The following is a 14,407-nucleotide window of genomic DNA, read 5'->3' as shown; positions in this document are numbered from 1 at the left end:
TTGTTGCCTGGACCGGTGAAGGGCTCCCGGCTTCTGCTGCTTTCTTTCTCATTAGCCTCGTTTCACCAGCCTGGACGCGGCGGAACGTTGTGGGGTGTCTCCGCCTTCCAGGAGGCGGGGCTAATGCACAGTTACAAGGGGCGGGGGTCAATCAGGATAGGAAGGATGGCACTGATGTTTTTGCTGGAAATCAGCTGCATTCCAAATCCAAATTCCAAATCCGCCACTTGGGATCATCATTCCAGGACACGCTCTTTTTTTTCCATAAAGGAATTCACGTTTATGATTAATAACGTCAATCAGACACACAGCACCGCTCATCCACCCAAAAATATGCACCTATGTACACACACATACACACACGCCATCACACACCGAGAGGAAGAGGTCCCTGCTGATCTTAGTCCATCTGTTCATCACCATGGATACAAGAATATCCTGCCCCACCCTTACTGGCTCGTGATTAAGACCCTCAGACGCCAGTCTTATTGGCCTAATTTAATATTGTGTGTGTGTGTGTGTTCTGTTTTAGAGGGAGAATACAAAAAAAATCCGCGTTCTGACCTATTGCTGAACAGAGGGGCGGGTTTGATCCACACGTTGGAACCAATCAATCAATCAGTCTCCTTTAGACTGACACCGTAATTTTTCCTGCTGGTTCTGCTTCAGAAGCAGTTTGGTCACTTTGATTTTCTCGATGTCCAGCATGACCTGCGCTGTCGTTTGTCCTGTCGCGTCTCGTTGCGGATTTCTGCTATTGGGATAAAGAGACTCGACGGACCAGGTTTCCGTTTAATCTGAGGGACAGATAGCATCTCAATTACATGACCAGCGGAGGCGGGCGGGCGGGGCAGGACAGTGCGTGGCGGGCGGGGCCTGCTAATTCTGGGCAGCTCCCGCATCCTTCCTTCCACAGACTAACAAACACACACACATCTAATACACCATTTCTTATGCGCAATACGTATATAAATTCACTCTGTACAGTATATACATACATACACATGTACATTTTATATATACATATATATTTTTAATTCACTCGTCCTCAGTTATTTCCAGACTAATTATTTATAGTGGACTTTTTAAATTATGCTGTTGGCATAGTATTTATGCTTTTTACGTTTTGCTGCTCTTATCTTGTACCGTCCACTTTCTGCCATGACAAATTAAAGATCCCACTTTTGGGACCGATAAGGGACCGTCTTATCTTATTCTGGGCTTAGCGGGTTTTTGGACGGGTATTTAGGACGGGTTTTTAGCGGTCAGCCTTGCTGCTGAAATGATGTGCAGGTCAGTCAGAATGCTTGTTTCCAGCTTGATCTTCATGAACCAGTCTCTTCAAGCACCAGTGTGTGTGTGTGTGTGTGTGTGTGTGTGTGTGTGTGTGTGTTCTGACTGCCGTGAATTAAATTAAGGTTTTATCACACCTTCCCGGAGTTGGTGGGCTCATCATGATATTCATATGCAGAAATCATATGAATGTTCTACATAATAAGAGGTGTGATGGCACGGGGAAAATATATATATATTGATTAATTAAAGTAAAAATCCATTTTTGACCATATTCTACGTTCAGATGACTGTGCAGCACTTGGAACAAAGCAGATGAAGGCTGTGATGGGAGAATTGGGTAAATAATCATAAAAATTCCTGCAGCGCTGCAGTCACTCCTCCCGGCAGGCTGTGATCTCAGCGCTTTATCCGGCCCCGCCCGGCGCTGGGGAGCGGCGCAAGGTCAAGGCAAGGATGAAAGGGAGCGGTGCAATTCATCATCTTTCATCTCCCTCGTTCCCACGCGCTCCCCCCTTCCCTCTCTTTCACTCGGCCTCACGTGCACAGAGCCAGACTCCCGCCTCTCTGTTCTTTCGTCGACTCGTAAAAGAACCCCGGTGGGGAGGGGCGCAGCCTGGGAGAGATTCCCCACGATCCCAGCGGGTCCCCGGGAGTCTCGGAATTCTGCACGGATGGCCCACGCTTTCCCACCTCTCCGCACGCGACGTCCATAACTCCTCATGCCGGTTCCGGGTCAGTCTGGCGAACCAGCGGCAGCTAATAGGCCACCACGCCGGGATAATGAGTCCTTACCGATGTACACCGATGCATGCCGGAGTGTGTCCTGTGATGCAGGGCTGAGCACACACACACACACACACACACACACACACACACACAACAAAACACAACACACACTCCCACCAGATGTCTGGAGTGTAACCGCAGCGCACATCACTCATAATCGGCCCGCTTTTATTAACGTGCGGCTGTTGGCTCCGGTTCACCGTGATGTCAGTGTGTGTATATGTGTGTGTGTGTGTGTGTGTGTGCGTTTGCCGCATTTTCCGTAATCAGTATTGAAATGTATAGTGGGCACTTCTTGTTGGGAGGGGCCGAGCGGAGGTCTGTCAGCTCCATGCCCGTCAAAAAAGCATTTTTGGAACAACGCACTCCAACACCACGTCTGAGCGGGCGAGGGGAGGCATGTGGTCTTCTCACACCCTCGCTCTCTGGTGGGCTTTCTGGGGTAGACGGCCTCTCTGGGGGAGGTGGTCCCTGGATCGGGGAGATAAGAGTAAGTATGGGGACCCGCCGGTGCGTTGGCGGTTCTCAGCGTCTGGGGTAGACGGGCTCACTCTGCAGGACTGCGTGGCGGGTCCTGGTCCCTGGCAGGGGGCGGGGTCCTTGGATTCCTGGGCCGCTGGGCCCATTGCCTGGTCTGTCCGGGCGCCCTCCGCTGCCCTTTTCTAGGTGGGGGCCGCCAATGTCCCTGCGGTGGGCTCCCGTGCCCGGGGGTCTCTGGATGTCTATGGCCTGGGGCCTCCTACCTGTTTGCGTCATGTCCCAGGGCGGGCGGGGCTGTGATTCCCCACAAACACTATTAAGCCCCTTACATTGAGAAACCTTGTGGGCACTAGGACCCCCTATGAATACAATCTTTTTATTCACACTGTTCTAGTTTCTATACAGACGTCAGCCAATAAGAAGGTTACAAGTTCATCTAAATGTTCTCTAAAGAGGAAGCTGCCGTGTGAAGGTGCTCAGTGACTGAGCTGTTCTGACCTCGAGGGGAAGTTCATTCCACCACCGAGGGGCCAAGACGGAGAAGAGTCTAGATGAATGTTTTCCTTTTACCTTCAGAGATGGAGGGACCAGGCGAGCAATACTGGAGGCTCGGAGTATACCAGGTGCAGTGCGAGGTGTAATAAGGGCTGTGAGGTAGGATGGTGCTGCTCCATGTTTGGCTTTGTAGGCCAGCATCAGTATTTTGAACCTGATGCGTGCAGCTACTGGGAGCCGGTGGAGGAACGTAGCAGAGGGGCGGTGTGGAGAACTTGGGAAGGTTGAAGATCAGTCGTGCTGCTGCATTTTGTATGACTTGTATAGGTCAGATGGTACATAGAGGTAGACCAGCTAGACCATCCCATTTATTTTTTGCCTCCACCCTCTCCCTCCTCTATATGTCGACTGTCTGTCCAATTCTACTTTTTAAATAAAAAATCCCTTTTTTGTGCAAGAATCTCTTGTGCAGAGTGTTTTATGGAAAATGAACATCTTAAGGCTACAGCTGGCTACGCCTGTGTCCTTTAAAATCAGTATTGTCCCTGAAAATCATTCCGGCGCGATTCCAGAAGGAGCGGAATTCCACTTCGCTGCAGCAGGAACAGTGATTGAGGCCCCAGTGCACCATGGGATGTTGCGACTTTATTCACAAAATCTTGCAGATTTGTTCTCGTAATTGTATGAATTTATTCTCAGAATTATTTTACTTGCCCCTGAGCACCATCATACGTTGTGTGTGTTTAGGATTTGGGGAGATCTATATTATGAGGAGGCGAAACGAAACCCGATCAATAAGTTCTCCAGTGAGGACCGGTTGATTGAGCAAGTGTATGAAATACTGTGTGTGTGTGTGTGTGTGTGTGTGTGTGTGTGTGTGTGTATCCGTCTCTGCCTTTGCTCAGTCCCTCGGCAGATTAAATATCACTGACTGTAAACGAGCGGATCGATGCTCTGCCTCTTCCTGCCGCTGATATTTATACGTCCCCTCCGGCGTCCCCATCCCGACTCACGCTGCTGAGTGGGACATGAGCAGGAGTGGAGGAGGAGGAGGGAAGCGCGCTGAAGAGGCAGAGGGCCCGAAGTCTGCGATTGGCTCATCTCCGGGTGGTTTATTTATAGACTACGGGAGGAGGAGAGCGGAGCCCAACGTGCACCCTGCCTTTCACACACACACACACACACACACACACACACACCGTTTCTGCAACGATGGATTAAAAGCATCTCACTCTCACCTCGTCTGTTTCTGCTGGCTCTTCCGGCAACGGAGAATCGGTCTGTGTGTCTTCGGACACGTGCGATAACTGAATAAGTGATAAATAACCGATGTGCAACATCACTTCCCTTTTACGTTTTTTACCCGATCGTCATCATACCTGCACTTCAACCCGGTACTTACTTTAATTGTAAATACTCTGTGTAACTGTGTTCCTTTCAGTTTCTCACTGTTCCAACTACTCGGTGTCTCCTCAGTTTGGTTGACTAAATAGATAAGCTAGAGGAACCAGAACCAACGGAGTACACTTTCACTTTCACAGCACAGTGTCCTCTGCATTTAACCATCACCCTGAGTGAGCAGTGGGCACCATGACGGGCGCCCGGGGAGCAGTGTGTGGGGACGGTGCTTTGCTCAGTGGCACCTTGCCGGATCGGGATTCGAACCGGCAACCTTCTGATTACGGGGCCGCTTCCTTAACCGCTAGGCCACCGCACCTGCACCTGCCATGCCCGAATGCCGGAGTCACTTATACGTGGAAGCGCTTCACCAGGCCCTGAACATGCATTCTAGATGGATCTACGGCTTGTGAACTGGGCTTTGAAGGTGCGCGGCTCTTGATTGGTCGCTGCCATCCCCAGAACCCTCAGGGAGGTCGGAGAAGTTTCTCCACCAGCTTCGCACGTCCAATTATAGCTGGGAAGCATTCGAATTCCTGCTCCTAAGTAGGCCATGAGTAAAAAGTTCAGCCGTCTTAACGCCAGCGAGCAGCACTGGGATTCGCAGCTCGTAGGTTTTAATGAGGCCGTTGATTATCAGCCAGACTGAAGCCGCGAACTGCGCTCTCTTTAACAGCCGGTCCTGTACCTGGGACCTTCTGAGCAGGTCTGCACAGGGCCGCAGTGCAAACCTCCTACCAGGAGCGGCGGTGTACTCAGATCAGACAGCCAGTCGACACCGGCACTGCTGTTTACCTAGAATTTTCATCACCAAGCCACGTCATGATACGATATGATCTGCATCCATGCAGAATTGTCCACGTTGATTATCAGATTAATTTCAACACCCCTAATATGTTTAGAGGAGAATAATTCTCAAATTCTAATTCGAATTCGAATTTTGTTTCTCACATATTTCTTTACATTTACCAGACGCCCTTATTCAGAGCGACTTACAATCAGTAGTTACAGGGACAGGGTGGTAGTAGCCTAGTGGGTAAAACACTCGCCTATGAACCAGAAGACCCGGGTTCGAATCCCACTTACTACCACTGTGTCCCTGAGCAAGACTCTTAACCCTGAGTTGCTCCAGGGGGACTGTCCCTGTAAATACTGATTGTAAGTCGCTCTGGATAAGGGCGTCTGATAAATGCTGTAAATGTAGGGACAGTCCTCCCCCGGGGACACTCAGGGTTAAGTGTCTTGGTAGTAAGTTGGATTTGAACCTGGGTCTTCTGGTTCATAGGCGAGTGTGTTACCCGCTAGGCTACTACCACCCCTGTATTATATGCAGTGGAATGCTTTAGCGACTGCTACAGACCACAGTATTGCAAATATACAATGAACCATAATGCAAATATTGCAAACATAACCAAATATTACACTTTTATGTTTTTAACATAAAATATGTGTAACAGGCAGGGTGAAGGTGTGCAAATGTGTAAAGTGAAAGTAAAATAAAAAGATTCTGGGGGGTTCGAGTCCAGAAGTGACAGAAAGTGAAAGTGGTTGAGAGCTCGTATAGCCCGTAGCTCGTATGACACTAAAACACACTTTACACCATAGTAGTTGCCTTACAAAGACACTCTTCACATCCAATCTACTTAATATTCTGTGTGTGTGTGTGTGTGTGTGTGTGTGTGTGTGTGTGTGTGTGTGTGTTAATTCAGCCAGATATTGATCTGTGTATCTGTGTGAACACACAACGCAGAAAACATCTACTGAGTCAACCCACACTCTTCCAAACCATAAATCTGCCAGCCTGCCTACACACACACACACACACACACAATCACAGATCTTCGCTTTTATTTCAGTTTAAGTCTGAACTCCCACACGCTGACTCCCTCCCTCCCTGCCTGGTTCCATCACGAGTAGAACGAGACCCTGACACCTTCCTTCTACACTCGGTTAAGGGCGAGTTGGGGTCGACGCAGCCACTTGGGGTGGCACCTGGTGGTGCAAGTGAGGAGCACCTCCGACCCGCGTGCTCTGCCCTCGCTCTCCCACGTGTGTGTGCGTGTTTGGTGTACAAATGGGTACAAATGTGTGTGTGAGTGTGTTGATGGGTGGTGGTAGTGTAAAAACAATGAAGACCATGTGGTGTTGGAGAAGAGAATAGAGTGTGTAGAAAAAAACTCTTTCTCCCTCCACACAAAGCACTGTATTCAACCACTCCAATTTGATGTTACCTGGCAGAAAGAGGCATGGCACAACAGAGGTTAAAAATGAACAGTTTCTAATTTATTAACACCGGTAAATAATTATTGTAGTTACATGTGAATATTGAATGTAAAAAGGTACCAAGGTTACAGAGAAAATAAACATGAGAAGAAAGAGTAAAGAGGGAGAAGAGAAAGAGGGGGGGGGATAAAGGCTCAGAAGCCTTCCGGCTTCCGAGGGAAAACCCCCTGAGCAGGAAGCTCAGAGGTCCCTTTTTCCACATGTGAGCAGACTTTTATACCCCTGGCCTACAGGAAGTTGTCACTGGCCTACAGGAAGTTGTCACTGACCAATCAGAACCTGTTGTTTCTGATGTCACGCCCCCGGTGCCTCCCATTTGGGGAAGACAAAGAGGGTGGGCGGTCCTGACGGCTGATACTTCACACGTTGCCGTCGGACAAAAGGCATGTAAAAACCGGGGTTTCAAATCTTCACCCACAACCGTCGACACAGGAATGTTACACCTCCCCCTGCAGACATCTGTTATGCAAGACAAAGCAGGCTCCCGTGATGTCCATTCTTAAAGTAGCCTAGTGGGTATCCCATTCGCCTATGAACCAAAAGACCCAGGTTCGAACCCCACTTACTACCATCGTGTCCCTGAGCAAGACACTGAGTGTCTCCAGACGGGGACTGTCCCTGTAACTACTGATTGTAAGTCACTCTGGATAAGGGCGTCTGGTAAATATTGTAAATGTAAAATGTAAATGTGTTTCGTGGTTCGTACAGTAAATGAAGTGTATAGGGGGAAGGGCAGTTGCGTGCTACTGTATATTTCTGTGTGTGTGTGTGTGTGTGTGTGTGTGTGTGTGTGTGTGTGTGTGTGTGTGTTTTAGTCCTGTGGGACACTGCTGCTCCGTCTGGGTCTTTTCTTATTGTGATGAGACGCCTGATTATGCAGCAGCCTGGTGAAATCAGCACTTCCTCGGGATGAAGGAGGGGGCCGAAGGGGGTCGGACATTTCTAGCATTATTGAATGTCTGCGGTGTGTGTGTGTGTGTGTGTGTGTGTGTGGTGGCCTAACGGTAATCAGAAGGTTGCCGGTTTGAATCCCGATCTGCCAAGGTGCCACTGAGGTGCCACTGAGCAAAGCACCGTCCCCACACACTGCTCCCCGGCCGCCTGTCATGGCCGCCCACTGCTCACTCAGGGTGATGGTTAAATGCAGAAGACACATTTCACTGTGTGCACCGTGTGCTGTGCTGCTGTGTATCACATGTGACAATCACTTCACTTCAATTACAGGTCGTCAGTATCTGTATGTACCGTACAGGATTATCTCGGTTTGAAGTGGTTCTTCAGGGACCCGTCACTGGCGCATGGCGACGTGCTCCTCCGGCAGCAGCGTCTGATTGGTCGCTCCCAGGGCCCGTCACACACCTGGCTGATTGGCTATTGGGTCACGGAGACTCTCCTACTTGCCTGTGTGTGTGTGTGACTCTTGTGACACTTAATTGTTCCATCGTGTGACGCGCCACTCAGACGGGGACTGACCGACCTTATCTGCGTCGCTATAGTGACAGCTCTCCCTAGGACATTAAAAATCTCCAAACGGAGAGAAACAAATACTATGCCGGCCTTTCATCGCTTACCCACAATCCCTGTCTCACACAGCAGGTCCTGGCCTTCAACCTCTGATACGTCGACTCCTCATTTTTCTGGATTTGCGTCTGTTTGTGAATTAAATTTTTTCTCTTTCTGTAAACACTGCAGGAGTAAAACGTCGTTCTTTTTTCCTTCTACTTGTTCTTCTGCTAATCGTCTGTTGTGTCTGGTGTACATGTTCCTTCCAGTTGGTCATCTGCATACAAATTCTTGCTTCTTTAGTCATTTTTCTATTGTCTGTTTTTTCTTTTTATGTGCTGCTGGATGATGACGCTGCTGATATCAGCAGAACTGAACACTCACACACACACACACACACACACACACACCCACACAGACTGTGTTTTCTCCTGCCGCCTCTAGGAGGAGTAGAACTCCACTTTTACTTGCATGCATGTGATGATGCTCGGTGCAGCTTTAATTTCAGATCAGAACTATGCTAATGCACTAAATAAGCATTAATCATTTTAGAAAACATATTCAAAACTACAATGGAATTGCCTGTAAAATGAAACTGAGAACTCTAATGTGGCTTCTAAAACATACTTTAAGATTATTTTAACAGTGTGGATGTGACCAGACTGAGCGGAGACCCACAGTGCAGTGACCTCTGACCTCAGCTTCCTGGTGTGTCTGTCCAATGAATATCATGAAATTTCTCAAACTGGTTCCTGACATTACCAAAAGGTCACAGTGGGTGACTGGGGTGAATGGATTTTCTTTTCTTTGCCAGCGTTGTGTAATGTGCAAAAATTGCATGCTTGTTTTATACTGATTTGCCAGGTTATGAATACATTTTGCGTGCTGTTACACATCGACAAAATGGTCTTTTTCTTGGGGTCGAGGTTTATTGTCTGTAATGCCAGGCTGCATATCTGCTGCTGAAAACGAGGTGATGAAGATATCAGCTGAGTCTCCACTCTTCTGTGAGTGAAGCGGGACAACAGAAATCCAGTAGGGGGCGCTGTGCACCTTTCAGAGTCGGAACCAAGAAGAGAACATTATGGTCGTGTTATTATTAATAACCGTCCCACTCATCAGAACCAGGGGAAGCCTGGGTGGAATAGAAGATCATAGAAATTGTAGGTGTGTGTGTGTGTGTTTGTCCACCCTTCGTTTGTTGTCTCCCCCTTCACCCCTCTTGGTGCACACAAAGCACACACACGCACAGACATACACACACGCAGATGCTGCCACCTTGAAGCCCTGTGTGTCGTCTGGTGGGATCCAGGCAGGGGTTACCCTGACAACGGTTGCTGAGCAACAGTGCAACGAGCGGCCATTACGGATGTGTGCACACACAAAGGTTTGTATTGCTATAAATGTAGACCAGATCTAGACATACACACACACACACACACACACACAGATAGATATAGATATATATATATATATATATATATATATATATATACACACACACACACACACACACACACACACACACACACACACACACACACACACACACAGCCTTGTTTGTTTGTTTTTTTGCTGCACATAGCACATGGGTAAAACACATCTTTAGTTTTTTACAGAAATAACCAAGATAGAACCAAGAATAGAACACAGACACTGGAGACAGTATGCATTTGTGTGTTTGTGTGTTTCTGTTTGTATGGTGCTTTGGTTCTCAATCTCTGGTACTTCGGCTCCCTCTAGTGGTACAGCTGGAGACTTGGGTGTTAGTGGTAATACTCACAGCTGCTCTGTGCAAATGCAGTGTAGTTATTTTTCGTAATATCCTCAGAGTAGTACAGATAATATCCTCACTTGCTGTGTGTTTGCAGAACTTTTGACAGAGTATGACAGTCAAAAATAAGTGAAATAGGCCTCCGCTAATATCTTTTAATGTTAGAAAAGATGTCGATACTTGGAGAATATTTTCAGAGATGGAAGTGCATCTCTGCACTGTCATGATTGGTTGCTATGGTGACCAGGAATCCATATTTTTGTCTCTTCATGCTGCTTAAAGAATGATTCCACCTGTCAGCACTTCATCCATCTCTGTCTTCATCCATCTCTTGGTGAGACTTACACAAACACACACAATGCTGTAGACCATGGTGGCACTGACCCATTCCTTCTTCACATTTTTTTTAACAAAAGTGCCCTGCTCAGCGCTCATTAATTCTCTTATTGTTACACTCCAGAGCTCACTCGTTCTTTAGGAACCCAAACCGCTGGCATTTACCATTGACCTTGTGGCCTTTTTATGTCCTCATGCCTTCATTCGAACCAGCTGAGCCTCTCCATGTTCCAGTTAGAGAGGAAAGTGGCCCGTAACGGTCGCAGATATCAGACAGAAGGTGACCTCAGAGTCCTGTGGTTCAGGTTTGACGTGGCATCACAGTTTTGGGGGAAACCTTCTTACATCAGATTGTCTGCCACCTCTGGGACCAGGATGCAGGGATTAGCAAGGCGATGGAGGCCCTGATCCATCCAGCTTCCTGCTGGATTAATTGATAATTGCAGCAATTAACACCAAGGGTCTCCTCCAGTCCACCCAGCCGCCGCCACCACTGCAGTTAATTAGCTGGGGTTTTTAGGCCATAATTACGCCCATTTCCTCCATGCACACAGGGTAAAATTATTGTGCTATTTAGCTGTCAGTGTGGGTGTGTGTGTCTATACACGTAAATATATATACACACACACATAAATAAATACACATTGTGTATGTGTGTGTGTGTGTTTGTACGTCCAAGCTTATCTGGGTTTGTAGACTTCCTGTCTGGGTAACAGATGCACACAGACACAGCAAGTTGCATAGTGGACCAACGATCAATCTCTTTCTGCTCTCCTGTGTGTATGTGTGTGTGTGTGTGTGTGTGTGTGTGCATGTGTGTTATTAGTGGATGTGTATCACTGACAGTTTAATATGTCCTGTCAGCACTGCTGCTTTATGGAGACAGATGAGTCTGTGATCATGTAGCAACTCTTCTACAGTCTGCACTGCTCTCAGCTGTGTGTGTGTGTGTGTGTGTGTGTGTGTGTGTGTGTGTGTGTGTGGACATGCTGACGTGTGGCTCTTCACACACTCGACAGTGAAGGTGTGAAACAGGTGCTGATTGCTCAGTTGTTGAGTCATTAACAGGAGACTTGTGTCTGTGCGTTTAACCCAATTAATGCCTTCACGTGTCATTTTTCCAACATAGAGAACACCTTTCAACTCAAGGGACCCAATATTTATATATGGCATTATTCATTGTTATTAATCATAATTTCAGGATATCATTGATGATACGGCGGAGCAGAGAGGGGAGGTGAGTCTTTTTTCTGGGTTACAGTCATGGAGAGAACGATGAGATGCTGCATCAACAGGAACGTGGGAATCGGGGTTGGGGCTCTGGGGAGGCAGGAGATGAGATGAGCTCAGATATGTGGGGAACACACACACACACACGATCATTTCCTGCAGTCAGCAGCACTAATAGATTCATGAAGAACCTGTGTGACACACGACAGTAAAATAACAGAAGTGGAACAGAGAACCGGTTCACTAATCAGATTTGATTATTCGAGAGATTTGTCAGCACTTATTACTCAGTCTTCTGGAACTTATACTTAATATATAAAATCTCTGTAGAAATGAGTTGCTGGACACTAGAGCTGCTCCTCTTGAGGAGAGTAGGTCGAGTGATGGTTGGAAAGACGAGTGTAGATGGTTGGAGGAGAGTAGATGTTTTTTTTTTGTGAAGTGATTGTCACTTGTGATACACAGCAGCACAGCACACACAGTGAAATTTGTCCATTTAACCCATCACCCTTGGTGAGTAGTGGGCAGCCATGACAGGCGCCCGGGGAGCAGCGTGTGGAGGGAGGAGTATGGATGGTTGGAGTTATGAGTGTAGATGGTTGGAGGGAGGAGTATGGATGGTTGGAGGGAGGAGTATAGCTGGTTGGAGGGAGGAGTGTAGATGGTTGGAGGGAGGAGTATGGATGGTTGGAGGGATGAGAGTAGATGGTTGGAGGGAGGAGTATAGATGGTTGTGGGGAGGAGTATGGATGGTTGGAGGGATGAGAGTAGATGGTTGGAGGGAGGAGTATGGATGGTCGGAGGGATGAGAGTAGAGTGTTGGAGGGAGGAGTATGGATGGTCGGAGGGATGAGAGTAGATGGTTGGAGGGAGGAGTGTAGATGGTTGGAGGGATGAGAACAATAGTTGTATTAAGAGTGTAGATGGTTGGAAGAAGGAGCATAGATTGAGGGAGAAGTGTAGATGGAGTGATGGTTGGAGGGAGGAGTATAGATGGTTGGAGGGAGGAGTGTAGACGGTTGGAGGGAGGAGTATAGATGGTAGAAGCGAGGAGTATGGATGGTTGGAGGGAGGAGTATAGATGGTAGAAGCGAGGAGTATGGATGGTTGGAGGGAGGAGTATAGATGGTAGGAGCGAGGAGTATGGATGGTTGGAGGGAGGAGTATGGATGGTTGGAGGGATTAGAGTAGATGGTTGGAGGGAGCAGTGTGGATGGTTGGAGGGATGAGAACAGTAGTTGTATTAAGAGTGTAGATGGTTGGAAGAAGGAGCACAGATTGAGGGAGAAGAGTAGATGGAGTGATGGTTGGAGGGAGGAAAGTAGATGGAGGGAGGGATGAAGGAGAACAGTAGTTGTATTAAGAGAAAGTGAGAGTCGTTTGTCAGGAAGATAGAACAAACACTGCTCCGGGCTGAGTGTCCAGGATGTAGAGGTGACACACACACACACACACACACACACACACTCACGCACACACAACCTCACAGAAACTCCAGCAGCAGGGATGACACGCTGACGCTGCTGAAAAGGAGCACGTCATCACGTGTTTGTGTGTGGAACCCACATTCGGCACTTCTCATCTGGTCACTCATCTTGTGTTGGACGGTCTGCTGTTTCCGTGGCGATGGCTCCACGCTGAAAGGGACTGAATAGAGGATACGGCGCCATGGAGGGGCTCCTCTCCCCGATGAGAACGCGGGTAGGTCATGTCCACGGTGGGGCTCCTGCCGTTGCCAGGGGTTACAGGAGAGAATGTTGGACTGAGGGAGCGATTTGTGGAACGTTACGGTGAAAGACAGTCTGTGTGTCTGCCTGGAAACAGCAGGGGAGTGAAGGGGCTTCTCACTTGCCTTCATACTGTGTGTGTGTGCGAATTGTCTTTTTTGACGAGTGTAAGGGGGTAAGATGTGGAATATAAAGTAGGTTTTCACCAGGTTCTGGTTGAAAGTGGCAGGGGACATGCTGGTGACAGTAAATATGAGATGTTCCGTAACACAACATTCCTCCGTCAGTTCGGCACCGACTCGCCTTCGCTGATTTGAGGCAGTGAGAATTGTCATTACAAATAACCACGCATCATTTTCCAGATTCACTTCTTGCACTGGGGTGGTCTGGTCTGGTCCAATGGACCCTTTCTGGACCCCTATTTGTAGATAAAGGTCTGTGTGTAAATTAAGGGGTAGATTAAGGTGTGTGTTTGTGTCTGTAGGATGTTGGCCGAAATGTGAGTGATGCTGAGTTTGTGTTGCGTGTATTTGAGGGGCTTGAGTGTGTGTCTGTTTGTGTGTGTGTTTGGTGCTGTGGGCTACAGGGTTACGCATGTGGGTTAATTTATAGAAACATCAACGCATGATTCCACCATCGGCACAGCGTCTCACCTTTACTGTGTGTGTGTGTGTGTGTGTGTGTGTGTGTGTGTGTGTGTGTGTGTGGTGTGTGTGTGTGTGAGCATGTGTGTGATTAATGATCTGAGCTCAGAACCTCACCTCCTCTCCTCTTTTCTTATAAAATGGTCAGTATTGTACTGAATGTCTGTAATATATAAAGATATATAGAAATGTGTGTAAGTATTATATATTATATTTTTTGATGATGATGATTTTAATATTATGCTGGTGTGAGTAAGTGTGAGAGTTGTGATGCAAGTTGTGTGTTGTAACAGCCCACACACCAGACACAACACCACAAATCCATATTATTTCCCATGAGCCTCTCTGTGCTGGGAATTCCCTGTTTGTTCCCTGGACTTGACCAAATGTTTGGAGGTTCATTTTAAAACCCTATTCTGGCACACACACACACATGCCGTTTATACTCTCCTACG

The 14,407-nt window shown here is 47.7% G+C and overlaps 1 protein-coding gene across 2 annotated transcripts in view; it reads left to right on the top strand.

Moving 5' to 3' along the window:
• frmd4a (FERM domain containing 4A) overlaps positions 1–14,407 on the top strand; it is an 83,772-nt gene that overhangs the window by 2,034 nt on the left and 67,331 nt on the right. The window contains exon 1 of one of the 2 annotated variants that reach the window (XM_028958012.1): positions 13,022–13,282. The exons of the other annotated variant lie outside the window; for it this stretch is intronic. Coding sequence (XP_028813845.1) covers positions 13,250–13,282 — 33 coding nt within the window. The 5' untranslated portion in view covers positions 13,022–13,249. Of the gene's footprint in view, positions 1–13,021; positions 13,283–14,407 lie in introns of those variants that run through there. 2 annotated transcript variants of the gene reach the window in all.

This window comes from Denticeps clupeoides, chromosome 17, assembly GCF_900700375.1.
Source record: "Denticeps clupeoides chromosome 17, fDenClu1.1, whole genome shotgun sequence".
NCBI classification, from domain to species: Eukaryota; Metazoa; Chordata; class Actinopteri; order Clupeiformes; family Denticipitidae; genus Denticeps; species Denticeps clupeoides.
Note: the sequence above shows the minus strand (reverse complement) of the source record. Positions and strands in the feature narration are given on the sequence as shown.